Source organism: Hemibagrus wyckioides, linkage group LG13, assembly GCF_019097595.1.
Source record: "Hemibagrus wyckioides isolate EC202008001 linkage group LG13, SWU_Hwy_1.0, whole genome shotgun sequence".
NCBI classification, from domain to species: domain Eukaryota; kingdom Metazoa; phylum Chordata; class Actinopteri; order Siluriformes; family Bagridae; genus Hemibagrus; species Hemibagrus wyckioides.
Genome location: NC_080722.1, coordinates 8,624,267 through 8,645,453, shown reverse-complemented (window position 1 = coordinate 8,645,453; position 21,187 = coordinate 8,624,267). Strand labels below are relative to the sequence as shown.

The 21,187-nt window shown below is 36.3% G+C and overlaps 1 protein-coding gene across 1 annotated transcript in view; it reads left to right on the top strand.

The window, feature by feature from the left end:
* The first annotated feature begins 16,998 nt into the window (after positions 1 to 16,998).
* tcerg1l (transcription elongation regulator 1 like) overlaps positions 16,999 to 21,187 on the top strand; it is an 87,410-nt gene continuing 83,221 nt past the window's right edge. Inside the window, exons 1-2 of the mRNA XM_058405627.1 lie at positions 16,999 to 17,429; positions 19,317 to 19,588. Of these exons, the coding sequence (XP_058261610.1) occupies positions 19,346 to 19,588 (243 nt within the window). The 5' untranslated portion in view covers positions 16,999 to 17,429; positions 19,317 to 19,345. The remainder of the gene's footprint in view (positions 17,430 to 19,316; positions 19,589 to 21,187) is intronic.

Here is a 21,187-nt window from a genome sequence, read left to right as displayed (position 1 = left end):
AAAGATGCAATCAGGGAGATGATGGAGGTTAGTGAATCAGATGAGGATTGATCAGAGCAGCAATTTGCATTCTGAATAACGTTCTGCTGCCTTTGTAATGGATTTGGGGTTTACACTTTTGGTATATTTTTCTTCTTCTTCTTCTTCTTCTTCTTCTTCTTATTACGTCTATTGATCCGTTTTATTTTACACAGGGCTGTGCGGAACCTGGAGCTTAAAGGCAGAGGCTCTGGGCATGAGGCAGGGGGCACCCTGAATGGCAGGCCAACTCATCACAGGGTCCAATCACACACACTTACACCCTCAATCAATACTACAGACAATCTAGAGATGCCAATCGGTCTACAATACATGTCTTTGTACTGAGGAAGAAAAACCCTAAAGCCTGGGAATAAAATGCAAACACAATGCCCCTGATGATGATGATGATGATGATGATGATTATTATTGCTAAAGATACTGTTATAGTGCCCCTTATTAGACTGAATTTAGAGAACATTCATTTGATCACAATTAAATTTGTAAAGAACTACAGCCAAGGTATTCCAGTGTATCATTCATTTTTTTCTTCACAGTACTGCATGCGAACACAATAATGAGAAACAGAGGGGGGAAGAAAAACCTTTTCCTATTTGTTCAAAGTCATTAATACCTTACAGCTATAAGCTCCAAAATGATGACTTTATAAACTCACAGAAACTTTGAAAAAGTGATTCTGGGCAGTTTTTCCGACAGAATTTCCCACTGCTGCTGATTAAAATGATGCTTCCTAAACAATGTTGCTCTAGAAGACACAAATTAGATGGAATGCATTTGTCCTTTCCACACCATAATCTCATAAAAAAATATCATTAGCTTCCATATGTGCAAAGAGAAAAAGGTGATATAATCATTTTTTTTTACAGTTTCATAAACTGCATGCTCGTAGTGTGTGTGTGTGTGTGTGATTTAGCTAAGTCCTTAAATCCCCAAGAATTTATCATCCACAAGGTCACTGCTGTATAAATCCCAAGTTCCCTTTGCAATATATCCTATTATACTTCACATTAAGCATAGCATTTTCTTAGTGTTTACAAACTCTATAGCCTTTTTCACACTCTTAATTGGACTAAGTAATTATTAGAGGTTAATTGTGAATGCAATCCAGGTGCACTGAGGTGGAAATTTAGCAGAAGTAGAGAATTAGGGCTCACATCTGGATAGAAGCCGATATCAGGAAAGACCATGTGGACTTTTTGAGAACTTACCCTATGACACAGTGACAAATTTGTAAAGATTTCTAGCATTACACAGTCACAGACAGGAAAAGCTGAGTGTTAACGAAAATAAAAGAAAACACGACAAATGCGTGGAAACTCGAGTGATTCAGAACTGTTAACTGTTTGTGCCGAGGGTGAAATTCTTTGACGCGTAAATGGCAGTCGTTTATGAGCCAGTCACGAGAGCAAAGACCAAGAGATTTGAGCATGTAGAAGGAAGACAGGAATAAACACATTCAAGTGTTTGAAATGTAAATTCAGCTAATTCCGCTGATGTTTTGTATCATGTGCTGTTCACTTGGGCTTTCCTGTCAAATGTGAATTTTTTGTGCATCCCATGCAGTAAAATGCAGCTGGAATGATATAAAGCCTTCATATTACAAATAAAGGCGTGTGTATAATATCATGGGTTTTAGCACTGGAAGGCCAAGCTGCAATCCTAGAAAGCAGTAGAACTCTAAACTGCATTTTTCTTAATAATTTCACTGAAACAGAAGACGCCATATATACCACTCTCACTCTTTATTTGACCTACCTGCTTTTTCGCTGTTTTTTTTACCATCTGTTGCAAATAATGCTTGAAAGCAATGCTCTGGAGAAGAAAAATTAAGTGTCAACTCCCTTCTGTTGAGTTTTTTTTTTTGAGCAACCAAGCAGCTTTAATTCCATTGTCCCTGAATGGCAGTATCATGTTTCAACAGCTTGAGGATTGCTTTTATGTCTGTACTGATAACAAGCACGATAGAAGTCTTTTTGTAGTTGAGTTATTAAGGACTAGCTTCTGCTGATTAACTTGAGTGTGTTTTTGATGGATATGGGTCATTCCCAAGAGGTATTTTATTTATTATTTGCTGAATTGTCAAATCACACGTTATGCACAGACTGTTGCATAAATGATAGGTTTATATAAATGTGCTAGTTCCAATATATCATTTCTAAAGTAACAGCTGATTCACAAGGACGTGTATGGCAGACGTGATATGAGACGTTTATGGAAGTAGTCTACAAGGTCTGGGCTTTATATAAGTCAGTAAGTTTTGGCCCATGAGAGAGATTTCAGGACAGAGTAGTTTACGCTTTCTGGTTTCCTCAGTTACATGACAAGTTGCATTTTATTTATCTTGTAAACTTCAACTGAGTAAAAAAAAAGGTAGGCGGACAACTGTTTATATCTGCTGTAAAGCAGAGGGTAACAGTATCTTGTCTTGTGGACATTCCATAGTATTTAATATAACTGTAAATGGATAAGATAGGAAACCTCTCCCTGCAAAAATAAAATAAAATAAAATAAAATAAAATAAAATAAATAAATAAATAAATAAATAAATAAATAAATAAATAAATAAATAAATAAAAAATAAAATAAAATAAAATAAAATAAAATAAAATAAAATAAAATAAAATAAAATAAAATAAAATAAAATAAAATAAAATAGGACCTTCTGATACCATGAGCATCTGTTGCATAGCAACGCATCAAGCTTGCACTAGAATGCTCTGTATGACTCTATGAGCACCAGTGCTGTTTTATTAACATTGATGTAGCTCACTTTGTGCATAAAGTTTTTGCTTTCCATGAAATATATTTAGCCTTACAGGTCTTACAGCTCTAAAAAGCATGTGATGTGAATTTGTAATCTTTGACAAGTGTCACTGTGAGGTAACACAATTCATTCTATATGAAAATAATAATAATAATAAAAAAGAGAAAATAAATAATCCACATTTGACTTGAGGTTGTTAACATATCGCACCACCCTGGGGTATCATTTTCAGCATGGAACATCATTTGTTCCTGACATATACCACATGTAAAATACAAAACACTGTAAAGATCACTACCCTCAAAATAAATATATTGTATATTTTATTCTTATTCAAGCACAACTAGATAAAAGCTACAAGTTCAAAGCTAGAGATATGAGCTGTCACTCTGACAATGAGGTTTAAACTCTTCAATATTGTGAATTCTCTAAGATAAAAAACAACACTAAATGTAATTTGTACATTGTCTTGTGGGGAAACTGAGAGAGGGGCAAAAGTGGGCTACCAGGGCTGAGGATTAGCGTAATCATTATCGATCACTATTGTTTCCTGGCAGTTCCACTTCAGCTGATGGAAATCACTTTGGGTAGATGCTAACTGGGTTTGCAGGCACCATGAATCTGGACACTATGAGGGGAAAATTTTCCCACAGCACACCTTCAGGTTCTGTGCTTTTTCTAAAACAGTTGAAATTGGATTGGATTATTGTATAGACACAGAAATGGAATTTTCCTTTCTGTAGTGCACAGGAAACACAAGAGACAGGAAACCATCAGAGGAATATATTGCTGCTATAACTGGCAGGGCAATGGAAAAACACACAAGCTCCAGCTTAGGTGAACGACAGGAAGTAAAGGGAGGTAAAAGCCAAACACGGCTGCTTATCTCAACATGGTACAATCTTCATACTACCTACTGCAGAAATATATTGGAGGCTATATGTGCTAGTGCTTTTATGGGGAATCTTAGTGCTGTGCAACTCTTACTACTACCCCCCCCCCCACACACACACAAAAACCTGTACACAAACAAGCACCTAGTTAATGTTGTATTCCATACGTCCACTCAGTATAATTACTTTTTAGCTGATTCTAGAGTAAACAACCAAATCAATCAATCAATCAAACAATCAATCAGTTCACACCTCCGGGTTTAGGGGTTTGATTCCTGCTTCCACCTTACGAGTGTGGAGTGTGGTGTTCTCCCATGCTTTTCCAAGGATTTCCTCCAGGTTCCTCCCAGTCCAAAGGCATGCACTCTAGGCTGATTGGCTTCTCTAAATTGTCTATAGTGTGTGCATGGGTGTGTGAGTGTGTGTGCAGTTGTGCACTGTGAAGGGTTGCCCCCTGCCTTTTGCCCTGAGTCCTCTGGGGTAGACTCCATGTTCTGTGTGACCCTGCATAGGGTACATGGTACAGAAAATGGGTGGGTGGATGGATAAATAAATAAAAGGATCAGCTCTAAGGTTCCTGGTTCAATCCTGAGTCTGGTCTACTGTCTGTGTGGAGTTTCCCTTGTTTTCTGTGGGCTTCCTAAGGCTTCTCTCCTGTTTTCTCCCACCTCCCTAAAACATTCAGGTATGTATGTGGGTTGTCTAAGCTAAATTGCCTCTCAGTGTCACTGAAAGTGTGTGTGTGTGTGTGTGTGTGTGTGTGTGTGCATGATGCCCTGTAATCCATGGTGCCCTAGTCTCATGCCCAAGATACCCAGAGTAGGCTCCCGTTCCAGCGCAACCCTGACCAGGATAAAGTGGCTACTAATAATGAATGAATGAATGATTAAAAAAAAAAAAAAAAAGTTAGAAAGAACAAAAAAAAAATAATTCCACAAACACAACATACAGATAAAATCGAAGCATAATGAGTGTTATTTTACCATCGAGAGCAGTTGTTACATACATTATTCAGATTGAAAACTAACAACACACAAAGACATCGGAGGACTAGGAGGCAATAAAATAAATAAATTCACAGTGCATTTCTTAAGACTAAAGGTGGTAATAAAAACAAATGAGAGGTTTTTCACTTTCAACTGAAATAAAGACGATGTTTGAGGCACTGTAACTACCTGCTCAGGGTAAACTAGTTTGTTGCTATTTTGGGAAGCAGAACCAAATATATTTATTAGGGGATACTATACAGCCAGGTATGCATATAAAATACAAACTATGTGAGCAGGATTAAAATAGTTTTGCATGCATATCTCTAATTACGATGGCGTGAAGTGAATGAAAAGATTTCACATATCATTCACAGATCTCTCTGATACTGTAGAGATTGGCGGTCATGGTAATGGTAAGGTACATGTAAAAAAAAAAATGCTTCCCATTTTAGCACCTATTCACTTGAGATTTAACATCTGAATGCAGATATGAATATTTTAAGCCCTAAACCATTGCAGATACAAATATGGATGGTGGCATTGTGCTATAAGCATGTAGGAATGTAACCATGACAGTGGCATTTTATAAAATTATATATATATATATATATATAGTGCCTAAGGAATTATTTACGCTTGTAATGATACGTTTACGTAGCTGGCATGCTGTTTTAAAAATATAAATAATAAATAATTAATGAGAGGCTGTAAATGTAAAGACACATTTCTTGTAAGGTCCGACCAGATGTAACACCTATTCTGTGACGCACTAAACAGATGACATACATATTAACAGCACACATAAATCATTTGATAAATAGAGAACACGTCAAATGCGATTAGCATGTGACATCTGTGATGACGTCGATGCTGCTTTCGTGTCAGGGGATGTTACTGGTAAACATGACACATATCATAACACATAACATGACACATTGGATCTATGACAGAGCTTGACACCATGTTTAGTAGACTTGGTTCAAAACAAAGTGCTTTGAGAATATGAAAGCTTTCCATGCTCTTAAAAAACTCTTGTTTTGGAGAGCTACTTTGGAGAGCTAGTTGCCATGCTGTCAGTGCATGGCTGTTCTGTAAGATTAAGAGCGACGGAGCCAGAGGAGTGGATAAAGACTGATTGAATCTGAGGCTTTGCGACATATAGGCGAGGTGAACCATCTCTGCCAATGCAATAAGAGTACTCTCGTGATCACTGTCTCTAATGTGACAGGGCCCACAGGGCAGTGTGGGTAATCAGAGGTGAGATGGACCATGCAAGAGCGCTCTTAGATATCCCAGTTTTAAGACTGTGTTGTAGAGAATGTGTACTTAAAGGTATTGGAAGGTTTGTTTCATACTTACCTACATGCAGATGGATGATGGCGAGAGTTGAAATTTACACAACTGAATGTGACCATTCTTCTACTTTATGAAGTAAAGTATGGTCAGCCTAAAGCTACACGGTTGCTGTGGATAGTACCACTTTGAAACAATAAAAATAGATTTGGTCTGCAAATTTTGACTGCAAACAAACAGCTTTGCATCAATTGATACCTTTAATAAGACAGACTTTATAGTCTAGAACTAGATAGTAAAAGGGGAAATTATTTTATAATCACACTCTACACTGTCACCCAGATGGGAATGGGTTCCCTTTTGAGTCTGGTTCCTCTCAAGGTGTCTTCCTCATATCGTCTCGAAGAGTTTTTCCTTGGCACCGTTGCCATCTGCTTGCTCATTAGGGATACATTTCAAGTTAAAATTTATAATTTATATCTTGAATTTATTTATTCAGGGAACTAATCTTTAACTTTCATGGTTCCTGGGGTAACCCTGTGTATCTTTCACCGAGTATCGTATTTTTAAAAGGTATTTAAAAGGTTTAAAAGTGACCCTTAAGGTCAAATTATGTACCCAAAATAAATTTTCAATTCAATTTAATTTAATTTTATTTGTATAGTGTTTTTGAATATTGTCACAAAAATCTATAATATAGGACTATATAAATCTGTAATTTTTCCTTTAAATTCTAAAGTTAAACTATATTCTAATGACCATTTAAGGCATACGCCCAGTTTTGAAAATGGACAAAAGATGTATCCATGAGGACACCAGCCCAAAGACAAGAAAAGGTATTTAATGTTTAGTGCTCTTTTTCTGAGAGTGCTTATTATACTCTTCCATTTTAGTAGTTTTACTGCTTTGGGGTTAACTGCTTGTCCCCAGTCTAATTGAAAAGCAACAAGATTTTCACGATTTTCAGCATTGTCACCAAAATTGGAGCTCTACTAAGTAACCAGTTTAATCCTAAAAACTGCTGAAGTGATCAGTGCACTTTGAAGTCACTGGGACCTTCGCCATGAACTAGAACATGTATGCTAATATACACAAAGCTGGAATTCAGCAACATATGCTGCAACATTTGTCTCATGACTAGACCGACCGCAGGTGATGTTCTGTGCCTGCACACGTTCATAGCTGTCATTCGCTTAGACGCACATATGCACAGACATACGTACCAGCATGAGTCTTCTGAACATCTTACCCCCTGGCTTCCACAAGCACACCCAATCATAGCTATTGCCCTCTTCCTACCTCTGGATTATCCCAGCAGCTGTTGCTGCTGAGATCTTACAAGCTTAATGGCTGCATTTAGCAAACAAGGCTTCCTGAGTGGTAAGGGTCTCTGTAAAGTCAAGGACCCATTTGAAGTGGCTGGATAACTAAAAAGTGGATGATTCCGCTATGGAACAGCACTCATGCAGAGGTGGCCTACCTCTGTGCTCTCTAAATAAAATTGTACTGCAGTTTTGTTCAAGGTGCCAGAGGGTATAAGGACGTGCTAAAGCATTTATCTGCCGCAAACTCACCTTCCCAGAACTAAGCTCCATTTCAATATAATTGGATGTTTATTGCAAAAGATACACAGAGAAGGCAATTTAATACACAACACCTGCCAGGCTCAACAACGGCGACAACGAAACGCTCAAGCGACCATAAATAAATAAATAAATAAAAAAAAATAAATAAATAAAAAAAACAGGACAGGAATTCAGAATATATGAAAAAAAAAATCATTGCTTTCTTTAATAGCAGCCCCATATTTAGGTAGGTTTTCACCCCTTAGGCATTAGATAAGTTGTCAGGCGCAGACAGCATGACATCACTCTTGTCTACATGACATGCTAATCCGCTGTTTCACCACTTGCACTTTGCTCTAAAAAAAGAAGAAAGGAAAAACTGTTTCAAATCATTCTCGGCTACCTTTATAGCTTCTGAGTGAGGCAAGTCACACAAATTAGGCTGCCAAGTCTGACTTCTAGGTGATTATCGAAACTTCTGAGTAGGAACACCAGCCTTGCAATGCATCAGGAAATAAATCTGATATACAAGCTTATTTAATTAACATCAGTGGAAGAGAACTGGAGAAACTAAAGTTTGAAATAGTTTAGAATTCCTCAGTACTTACAGCAAAAAAAAAAAAAAAAAGATTTTGGTTAAATGCTATAAGGACCCTAGAAGTATACAGTCAACGTGAGTCCTAATGAGTCTTATAAGCAGGAAGCTGGAAGAAAGAGGAGGAAGTGATCGTCTTAAAATAATTCTGCTTTGTGAGAGCTTTAATAATAATAATGATAATAATAATAATAATAATAATAATAATAATAATAATAATAATAATAATAATAATAATAATAATAATAATAATAATAAGTTTAAAGATGTGAGAACCTTATTGGTCTGGCTTTGTAACTCATTTGATCCTGTTGGATAAGTTGAATGCTTTTTTTTTTGTCAATCAAGAAAACCTCATTAATGTTTTGAGCAAAAAACCACTGGCTCCTGTGCATTACTGATTTTGGCTTTGGTTATTTCACTTTGCCTGACTTATAAGTAAAACTGCTTATAGCTTGAACTGATCTTTCCACCATCCTGTCCAAATCTGACACTTTTATTCATGTTTTTGACTAGATAGATAGATAGATAGATAGATAGATAGATAGATAGATAGATAGATAGATAGATAGATAGATAGATAGATAGATACTTTATTTATCCCAAAGGGAAATTCACAGTTTCCAGCAGTATCCAGAAATACAGGTAATAGATAAAATAGGAAGGAATATAACAAAAATACTAAAATACCCAAATTAGGGTACAAAAATATAACAAAAAAATATATCAAATAACAAAATATAAAATATAACAAAAAAATATATCAAATAACAAAATATAAAATATAACAAAAAATATATCAAATAACAAAATATAAAATATTACCAAATATAGCAGAATATAATAATATAACAAAATATAGCAGAAAAATACTAAATACAGAGATTTAGGAATAAATATGGAGAATGAGATGAAGAACAAGATATACTATATTTGAATATATATACTACACTATACTATACTATACTATACTATATTACACTATACTACACTACACTATACTATACTATACTATAATATACTATACTACACTATACTATACTATACAATACTATACTATACTATATTACACTATACTACACTATACTATACTATACTATACTACACTATACTATACTATACTATACTATACTATACTATACTATACTATACTACACTATACTATACTATACTATACTATACTATACTATACTATACTATACTATACTATATTACACTATACTACACTACACTACACTATACTATGCTATACTATACTATATTACACTATACTACACTACACTACACTACACTATACTACACTATACTATACTATATTACACTATACTACACTACACTACACTACACTACACTATACTATACTACACTACACTATACTACACTATACTATACTATACTACACTATACTATACTATACTATACTACACTATACTATACTATACTACACTACACTATACTATACTATACTACACTATACTATACTATACTATACTATACTATACTACACTATACTATACTACACTACACTATACTACACTATACTATACTATACTATACTATACTATACTACACTACACTATACTACACTACACTATACTACACTATACTATACTATACTACACTACACTATACTACACTATACTATACTATATTACACTATACTACACTACACTACACTACACTATACTACACTATACTACACTACACTACACTATACTATACTATACTATACTATACTATACTATACTACACTATACTATACTATACTATACTATACTACACTATACTATACTATACTACACTACACTATACTATACTATACTACACTACACTACACTACACTATACTATACTATACTATACTATACTACACTACACTATACTATACTACACTACACTACACTACACTATACTACACTATACTATACTATACTATACTATACTATACTATACTACACTACACTACACTACACTACACTATACTATACTATACTATACTATACTATACTATACTACACTACACTATACTATACTACACTACACTATACTACACTATACTATACTATACTATACTATACTACACTATACTACACTACACTACACTACACTATACTATACTACACTATACTATACTATACTATACTATACTATACTATACTATACTATACTATATACTATTTTTGAATACAAACCTAAGAAAGTTCAGATTATAGTTACAATCAATTCAATTCTATTGGTATTGCGCTTTTAACAATGGATCTTATCACAAGGCAGCTTGCCAGAAACATATACATTTATGATTTAAATCATTATTTTTTAATTTGTTCTACATTTTCCCGATCAGAGCAAACATTTATAATTTATTGTTACAGCAACAATGCAGTAATATTGAATGAAATCCAACCACAGCACTGTTGCTTGATTAAATTTGTATGAATACTTAGTGAGTTCTGGTCCGATGACCAAAGTATATTTAATAACACAACAGCTAAGCTATGAAAAACCTTATGAACCTTATATAAATTAGTAAAAAATGAATTATTACCTGTTATACATTCACTTTCATGCCTCAGTGTGATATATCTTTGAAGGTAAACTAATTAGAAAATATCATTAGATATCCATTATATACGTGTGTCTTAGACAATTACCCAATTAATGGAGTATGTTTATCGAATAATGTTGCAGAGCTGATTGAATTATCTTATTGTGTATTCTGTTAATGTTTATTGCTCTATTAACAATAATAATATGTGTGGCGATATTAAAATAAAATAATAAAATGAACAATGATTAAATGTGTGGCGATACAAAAGGCACTCTGAGCCCAACCTCCTCAGCAGGGATATGTGAAGAAAAGAATTCCACTGAGCTGTAATGTATATGTGGTGGTAATAAAGGCTTATTAATATGAACTATAGCTTACTATAGCTTAACGATAATTCTATAATTTAAAAAAAGGCATAATATCTTCTTGAGCTCTGTATGAATCACAAGCTTTTGCCGCATTTAATCACCTGAAACACATCTGAAGCAGGTCAAACCCATGCTACAGAATTACGAACAAAGTCTAAAATCAGTGCTCAAGATTAGTCCTGGGCATTTAAGGTGTTAAGATTTTCCCCATTGTTGACTCACTGTGCTTTGAGTTTGTGAGAAATTTTCTTTAGTGTAAAATCTCATCACATTTGAAAGGCATGATTGAGTTTTGAATTTCTCTTTTACTTTAAGTACGCATTTAATTTAAGTAATCAGGGTCACATTGAGAATAATCCAAATGGCTGTCTGACAATAATTCTGGACTAAAATCACTTTTTGCATCCTGTTGCTATTTTCAGCTAAAAAGTTCCATATGTCCTGCTTATCTGCTGAGTGCTGCTTATCCAAAACTGCAGACAAATGCTGAACAGCCATAATTTAAGACAGTCCAGGTTAGTGTATGGCTCATAGTTGCATGCGCTCTCAAATTGTGAAACTGTAAGAAATACAGTACATTTTTTTTGCGGGGAAAAAAACCCCAGAAACATAAACAACAAATCCAGCCACTGATTTATTATTACAGAATACAAACGTGCTGTTTAGGAGAAGAAGTAGGAGTTTGTTCCAAAAACTCCCAAGCTGAATCTAGTTCTGATTTAACACTCCCAATTATCACAAGCTGGATAGAGCCAAGCACAGCATGTTGGACATTCTCAGGTGCCTCATATCTCTTTCCACTCTATCCAGAAGCTTGATTGAGCAGCACTTTGCTTTCTAATTACAGCTGCACATCCATATTAGAAGGACAAGAAAGAGAACAGCTACACTAAGAAATTTACTTTTATTTTCACAGTAGAAATGACACACTATTTATATTGTAGATAGTGACTTGAGGGCAGGCTCAGGTTCAGTATTTTAAGATATGATATCTTTTTTATATTGATATTGATATTTTAGCAGGTTTTAAAATGCAAGTAGTGAGGAAATAAGGAATTTTATTGATGCTAGCTGGTTTCGAACTGTTACTTCTCCCTGAAATAGTCCTTCCAAAGCCACACCCGAAAGTATACACACACCCACGTCCTTAGCTATAATGCCGGATTGCTACAACAATCATAGCACCGTAAGCACTGTTATTGTGCATAACCAACCATTCTTTCAACAACATTAGCTCCAGAAGGACATTTCCCATTCATTTTCTTTAGAGATATTTGACAACATACTATAATAAAGAATTCGATCCAATGAAAAAACTTAACAAACAAGCAAACAAAAAACAGGCACAATCATGACCTTTAGCAATTATTTTGAAGCAAAAAGTACTACTGAGAAAATGAATGTACTGCTGATTCCATAAAACTCGTTTAATCCATCCATCCATCCATCCATCCATCCATGTGCCGCTTATCCTACACAGGGTTGCAGGGAGCTTAGTGACACTCATTGCAGGGAAAACCCAGGACATGGTGCCAACACATTGAATGCCACAATCTCTCACATCACACACAACCCATCACACACTATGGTCAATTCAGAGATGCCAATTAGACTACAAAGCATTTATTTGATATGAGAGAGGAGACCAGAGTACCCAGAGAAAACCCCTAAAACACACAGAGAATACACAAACTTCTCACACACACACACACAGGACAGAGGTGGAAAAAGTGTTTCAGATCATTCTAATTTTGTTGTTCTCCACTGTCAGTTGTTTCAACCTGGCTAATTTAGTACTGAAGTCTGGAAACCTTCCAAGTCCTGCTTGAGTTAAAATGGCAAACATAACCAGAAAATATAAACTGATTTTTATCTCTGTTATATGTCGAATATGAACATTGATTCATCGAAACACTAATGTAACGCAGTCCCTTTAAAGGATTTCACACTGAAGTGTATATACACTGAAATAGTATACCTAATATAAGTTATCTAACCGTAGGTCATTTGTTATCTTGTATTATCTAGTCAGCAAAAACTTCGAACACAACCCACAATTAATACAGAACCAATAATCTTCCCTTCAGATACACTTCGTTTTACTACATGGCTAATCCCCTGCGGCGTACACTCTATTCTTTATCCCTAACAAGGGCATCATATACGAGGAAGAGAGCGCTAGAGATAATAAGTGTTGGTCCATGGTTACAGCAGCAATGTCTATTATTGGTGGCTCTCAATTTAAGGACTTTGGAATCTTGTGTAGTAGCTCATGATGAATTAGTACGAACAATTTTGCAACTTATCGTTAATAATGAAATGTGCTACAGCACGGTATTACTACAAGGCTGAATATAGCGCTATATTTTCAAGATACAAAGATCCATATCATCTGGATGGCCAAAATTTGAGGAGAACTATCGTCAATATTTCAAAACGGTGTACTGACTTAGAAAAAATTTCATGGCTCCTTTCATCCACACAAACATTCAAGGAGTTTACATGTGCAATTAAAAGACTAAAGCAATAGCTAATCATGTTGAAGAATCTGAGTGTTCACTCCTGTGATGCTCTGCATGGTGACAACTGGGTTCAGATAAAGGCTAAAACAATTAATTTCACAGCAGTGAGCTCTCCACGGCGGTCCACTGTGAGGTAACTTGAACATGACCAGCATATTTGCTGAGGAGATTCACTGAGGTAAACAAACAAAAGAGCAGAAGAGAAAAACAGAGCAAATTAATTTAAAAAAAAAACCAAAAACCTTTATATATTAAACTGACAGGGTCAGCATTTTTTGTAACACATTAAACCTAGGTGCTGTTTAGGCTCTACTCTTGGCATTTTATTTTGTGCTAATTGGAAATGAAGACGAGTTGAGTCAGCAGCGGTCACAATGAGAAGCGATGGCTATAGAAAACTCTAGTGTGCTCTTGTAGAATCTGACCCTGTCAATCACAGACAAGCTACTGGAGCAATATCTGATTATACAGGCAGATAGACAAATTATGGACAGCACTGAGTAGGGTTGGGGACATTGGTTGGGCACAAGTATAAATTGCTTGTTGGCAATTTAAAAACAAAGGTTAATGCAAAAAATGATTCAGACCATTATTATTATTTTGACGCGTTACTAAAATGTGCATGGTATTAGATATTTTAAAGATGCACCAATTTTAGAACATAGTCAGTGAGCTAATTGGTTTTTCCAGGCTGATAATGACCTGGGTGGAACCACCCTGTTCAACTCACCTGACCTCAATAGCATCAGTAAATGAATCTGGATCGTTTGTAAGCTGGCATGTGGGGCTCTAAACCAGTTGAGTGAGATCGGATAGTGACGTGCAATCCGTGACACTAAATATGCTCAGCAGCGGTCATTTCACTTTGTCACAGTCAAAAGTTTTATTTAATTTTTGTGCCTTTTTTTTTTATTAATCAAAAAGTACTGCAGGAGGGATTGCTTCAGGGGTGGGTGGGAAACACATATGCTTGCACATTCCATTAAAGCGAAGGAAATTTAAAAAAACAAAAAAACAAAAACAAATTCCCAGTGCACTCACAATGTGCAGTTGAGTGTAGAATTGCCTTCATGTGGTCTGAAATATTCAGACTAACAAAGCAGATTTAACTTTCTTTACCGGCTGCCTTGCTGTTATTTTCACGACTTAGACTAGTCGACAGTTCCCTAGAGTAACAACTAGTGAGTTTATTAGTCAAATAGTTTATGCATCCCCCAGGGTGTACAGAAATAGCATGCACACACACACACATACATACACACACACACACTCTAAGACATTCCAGCCATCTGGATTTCAACAAATTGATTCAGAAGCAGCTTAAGTGTGGAACTGAGCAGAGTGAAATGAGATCATTTCATTCACCAACGTAGGTCAATGGCCAGACTATAAACAAAATGGAACAGAAGGCTGAAAATGCCTGGAGAAGGTTTTACCCATTTAGGTAAAATATATTATTTCACACCCCCCCCCACACACACACACACCCAAAAAAAAAAAAAACAGATTGTGACTGTTATTTTAGTCGCACAACTTGATGTAACTGGGGTTCAATCATCACATCACCCAAAGTGAGTCTGGCTGCCCTGCTGTGGGTACAGATGGCTCTAGAGGTTGGTGTGTAACCCACATATTCTTGAGCAACGTGCACAAGTGTGAGTGGACGATGTGATTGATGCTTGGATCTAGATGATTTCTATTCCTTACAGCAGAGATGCTTTATCTCTACAGCATGGCAGAGATCCTGTTTATATAATCTGACTTCCTCTTCATTAGGGTTATAATGGTTTCCCAATATGTTTTGTGTGTTGTAAAGTCTGTTGTAAACATCTCCATGACTCACCTAAAACAATGGTCACAAATGCTGGTGTGTACACAGTGGAAAAAAAACTGCTGTAATGATTCATGCATGAGATGATTAACTCCAAAGATGTCATTGAAGATTGAAGATGAATTCAGAATATTCTACTTATACAGCTATATATATATTTTTTATTCTAGCGTTTATCCCGCGCAATGGCAGGGTCCACTGAAGAGTCCTTTCAAATCCAATTTTATAGTAAATTTGTAATAAAATGCTTCCTTGTAGGCAATAATTGATAAATGCCATGCAATGAATGTGATGAAATACATGTGGTGATATCATCTGACAGTCAAAGGGTGTAATTTGTGCAAGTTTGAAGGTATAAATGTTCCCCAGATTGTCCTTGGATTGATCTCATGTTGTGCAAAGAATTCATTAAACCATCACCCAAGAAATGTACTGAATATGAATACATTATTTAGATACAGTGTTTTCTATATAGATAGGGACTGCCTTTTTATAATTCTTGCCAGAAATCTGGTTGATCCAGATTTTTTTTTTCCTTGTGGGAGAGCAGTCAGGTATGAGGTTCAAGTTTTTTATGCATAAAACAGTGTAGTGCAATGCAAGTAATTATACACCGGTATGAGAAGGATTGTAAACATCATTGTTTATATAAATGCATAAAAAGAGGCAAGAAGTGAACAACTCTGCATAACAACTGATATAAAGAACATGCTATTTGTAAGAGAGGTTTATTGGCAGTTTCATGAGATATGGAAAGGGCTTGCAGGTGATGGGTGCAAGTGAGCAGTCAGATATGTAGCTGGCGGGACCAAGAAACAGCATGTTCATTAACCTAGACTTTATTTGCTGAGCAAGAGATTAAAGGTTCTTTCACTCATCCTTACTAAACGTCTGGTCAGGGTCGCTACGTTTGAAATTATGCTTCCTGACTATTTAGCAGTACCTCCAGGGGACATTAACATAAATTAAACATGAGTGATATGGCTGAGGAACCGACAAAGACAGAATTCACTTCGCACACTTTGCTGACAGTGCTAACATTTCACTTTCCAATGTTTCTGAGGGCTTATTAATGCTTCATTTTAAATTCTTATTTAAATTGGATCGTCAGGTGAATCTTTCGTTTTTGTTTTTGTTTTAAATTGCTTTATTTATTTATATGTATTATTACGCAGTATTAGGATTAGCATGCAGTCATCGTAAGTTTTTCTCACTTTTGCCTATCTGATAAAACAGTCCAAACATGGTCTGCCCCCTGGTGGTATGCAAGAGATGTATTTAAATACAGACTAGTTGTATGAGCAGTATGTCAAAATGACAGGTTTGAAATGAGAGAATAAAAACTTATCTGTGCATCCTGGGTACATCATGAGAGAAAAATAACGTAAGAAAAAACGAATGTGAAGTAAGCATGCACAAATAAGTGTAGTTTTGTTAATGCAAAAAACAGATGAGCATGTAGTTTTTAGATGCGTTGTGCGCTGGCACGCGGCAAAAATACAGACTCTCTCTCACACACACACACACACACACACACCGAGAGAGAGAGAGAGAGAGAGAGAGAGAGAGAGAGAGAGAGAGAGAGACTTTGATTCGCGTCATAAGGAATCCGCGCACACTCGCAGGACGTCACGCACAAAGTTCCCACGACCCGGATTACATTCTGCGCGCGATTTATTATGTTTTTATATGAGCCGTGGACTCTTATAGGAGCGGATGCTTTTCTTGAGTGAGAGGTAGAGTGACAGGGAGCATATTTTCCGCCACAGTCCCACCGAGCTCCTTTTTTTGGGCGGACTGATACCGTGGGTCTTGATCGCGCGTTCTGTGCGTTTTGTGCGCGGACGCTGCGCGGTCGCTTCTCATTCAGGCCACTTTGAAACATCTGGCACTGGATATAATAACCATTTTTTTGTGGACTGAGTGTCTTTGTTTTTCCAATATGTGCGTGGCCAGTGTGTGATGGAATGAGGGTGTAAGAAAGTGTACCTCTCTATAAGGGAATTTACACATCTCTTCACAGGTAAGTTTGAAAATCCTCACCGTATAGAGCATTCATTCACAGGGATAACTTCTGGAACAAGGATGCGCAGTACATTAATTAATAATCTGCACCCAGAAAGCAATGCGTTCCAGTAAACTTACATTCATCAGAGCGTTGTTTGCTCAGACGAGCCCCAGTTTTCTTACTGTGTGCATGCTGAAAAAGTATGCTTATATTCATATCCTCTAACATATTAAGTAGCACCTGTGTACCTCCATAAAGGTTGATTTTTGCATTCAGACACCTGAATGAATGTGATTGGGACTGCGTATGAAATTACACCCTCTCTTGTAGTAATACAAATAGACAAACCATACCATCCAACTGGGAAATCAGCTATTGAAGTTACACTGTGGATAAATCTTTTACTATATAGTCAGGAGCTGGGATGAGATCTAGCACTGACTGAAACCTCTGGTGTTTAGAATACAAAAAAAAAAATGGTCTGGAGATATCATGACTACAACATTAGAGATCTGATATCTCATATACCTGAGAAGATTTGCATTCCTAAAGATCTCAGATGTTTCTAAGAACCCAAACGAAGCCAGTGTGGACTCCCCTCAGCTCTCAAATGTTACTCTCTTTACAATTAAAATGATGCTAGAAAAGGTTTTTTTTAATTCCATGAAGACCATTTATGCATGGTTCCTTAAAACATTATTTATTCCCAGGTGGCAGAATCGACCAAATAATCATTTCGTCTTAGAAATGGGCTCCCAAAAGGATCCCTTCCTCCCAAACAGGCTTTATTTGAACCCCCTTTAATAAGCAAATCTTGTGATAATGGTCAGCCTTTTAGGAATTACCCAGAGGGACAAACCAAATTATAATTCATCTAATAAGTCATCCATCATAAGGGTTCTGGAAGGCTGCTTTCACATATGCAGCATTTAGTTCATTTTATTTGTGTTTATGTTCTCAGCACTGCTTGTTTCATTGAACATAGTAATCACACACAGTGTAGACTAAAACCCCTGTCTGAGTGAGGTGGTCTAGATTGGCATCTAAGTGGACTCCAGGGCAGTTTGATTACTGTAAGAAAGAAATTTGACCCTGAATCAACTCAGCAGCAGGAAGGAAATCACATATGCAGTCTATTTCTTTTAGATATGACCCAGCTAAAAAATTGAAAGTGCAGAAGTGCTGCAGAAATATGATCTGCACAGAAAAAACAAAAAAAGGAAAGAAAACAAGTGACAGTATAGCAAATGTTTTTAATAATCATGAATCGCTCAGTTAGCACCTACTCTATCCAATTTATGTTTGATTGCTTTCTGTGATTTCTGTGCACTTGCCAAATATTTGTTTTCTGTCTTCCAGCACCATCCTCACGTACACGCCATAACCTTTCAGTTTATTTAATTGTCTGTACTTTGCAACCAAACCAAATAGCAAACAACCCCAAAAAAATTGAATCGACTCGGCTTGACAAACAGGTGGTAGGTGATTAATAGGTGATGAAGGAGCTTAAGAAATGAAAAGTAAGTTCTTCTATGACATTGCTCTAGGCAAATGTTTGCATTTACCTTCTTTTTTGTGCATTTTAATAATTCAGCTCTTTAAAAAGAGTTTATCTTGGGTTTCTAAAGACATTTTATCTGGAAATATTTCTGCAGAGAACTACAAAGGGTACTCCCTGAAGTCTAAAAGCTTATAGTGTAGTAAGTAATATGCTAGAGCAAGAAGTGTGTTGATCTATGCTTAAATAATGCAGTGTTTGGATGAAATGTCCATTTGCACTAAAACATTAATAAGACATAACTAAGTACAGGAATTACAGCGTTTTCCCAATAATACACAAAAAATGCATAAAATACCTTGCTGCCATTAGTCACTTTTCCTCCCTTTTTCCCCACGTGCCAGCACATAAAGCTCTGCTGTAGGATGCAGGGATGATGCCCGTTCGGCGTGTGAAGGCTCAGCCACGTGTGTGGCCTCTGAGCACCGAGCCTTCTCCTTGGGTATGGACGATGCCAAGTGCTGCAGGACTATGTGCCCTGAGCTCCACTCCTCATGCGACCCTCCTTACCTCTGCCAGACCTCCTCCTCCTCTGCGCGCTGTCACAAGCTGGCAACTCTCTTGTGATCCGTTCTTGCCACCACTCATCAGCCCACTTCCAGTGCCAAATGTTCAGGTAGCAAGCCATTTTCTTCCCACTACTGCTTGCACAACAATGTTTACACATGTTCAGCTTGTGTTAGACTCAAGCTGTGATTTACAAAGACATAAACAGCAACATCCTAGTACTGAAAGTTAACTGTTATACTCCTTTGTCTGAGGGATGCACTGAAGAATTTTCGTTCATTGTGACATTGTGTAGATTTCCAACTTTCCACTCTGTGTTTTTTTTTTTTTCAGGACTCCCTTGGGAGTGGTAAACAGGTCCCTTTTAATTTGCTATAAAACATTACACGTCTAAAGAATACAAGCGAATGTACAGGGATTCATGTTATCCAATTAGAGGGATTGTTTTTTAATTAAACTCCATGAATCATTCATTTGGGTATGAAAATATGCAAAAAAAAAAAAAAAAGTTTAGATATTTCACTAACTTTCTTCAGAAACCAGCCAAGTGATTCTCAGCAAATGATAATCATCTATTTGTTAATAGCACCTCAAATATATGAAATGATTTCTTGTGAGAAATATTGAGAAGACTGGAGACACATTAACATAATCATCAGGTGATTATTTCTAACCGGAGAATGCTTTAACTGTAAAATAAATAAATTCCATGCACCCCCTCAATTCAGTTATATTATATGCCCAAATGTGCAGTATGTGGACACCAGTATGTGGGGATTTGTGCCCCATTAGATTTACCCATTAGTGAGGTTGAGTACTGATGAAGGTCTGAAATTGAATTCCTAATCATTCCAAAGATGTTCACTGGGTTTGAGCTCAGAGCTCTGAGCTGGTCACTACAACCTTGGCAAACCATGTCTTTATGAACCTGGCATTGTGCACAGGGGCACTGTCATGCTGGGACAGGTTTGGAAGAGTCTTAATGTTGAAAAATACAGAGGCATTCTAGTGACTGTGTGCTTCTGTCAGGGTTTTGTAGAGGTTGCTTTTATTATATAAGGTGCAAAAGAAACCAGGGTTAGGGTTAGGGTTAGGGTTAGCCCTAACCCTAACCCTAGCCCTAACCCTAACCCTGTGCAAAATAAACCAGCAAAACATATAGACCATGAGCAAGGCTATGGAAGACAAAGCAAAAACCAACACACAACATCAACAGAAGCATTACAATGAAGTGCACAGAAACCAGAACTTAGTCTGGTTTCTGTGGGTCTTCTGATTAAGGGAAATGCAGAACAGGTGTGAGTGCTGAAGGGTTATGTGATGTGCAGGGGCTGATGGGTAATAAAGTTGATTTTGGAATATCTATGATAGCTTCCCCATTTGTGGCAACAATTTGGAGAAGGTCCACTTTTGGATGTGATCGTTAGGTGTCCAAAATCCTTACACATAGAGTGTATTTTGTTTATTGTTATAGAATTCTATTCTAAGCTTTTTACAAAGGAATAAATTTGGTCCAAGTTGGTATCAGGTTTTGTTGAGTTGAGTATGAGGTTTGAATTTAGCCATATCATTTAACTTACTGTTCAAATAGACTAATAGCTATATGACATGAAATGCAATGCATTTGAAAATGGTGGATTGTGATTTTTATGGATGCAATTTAAATTACAGTAAGTAAACTGTATAATATCAGTCCCTAACCCTAACT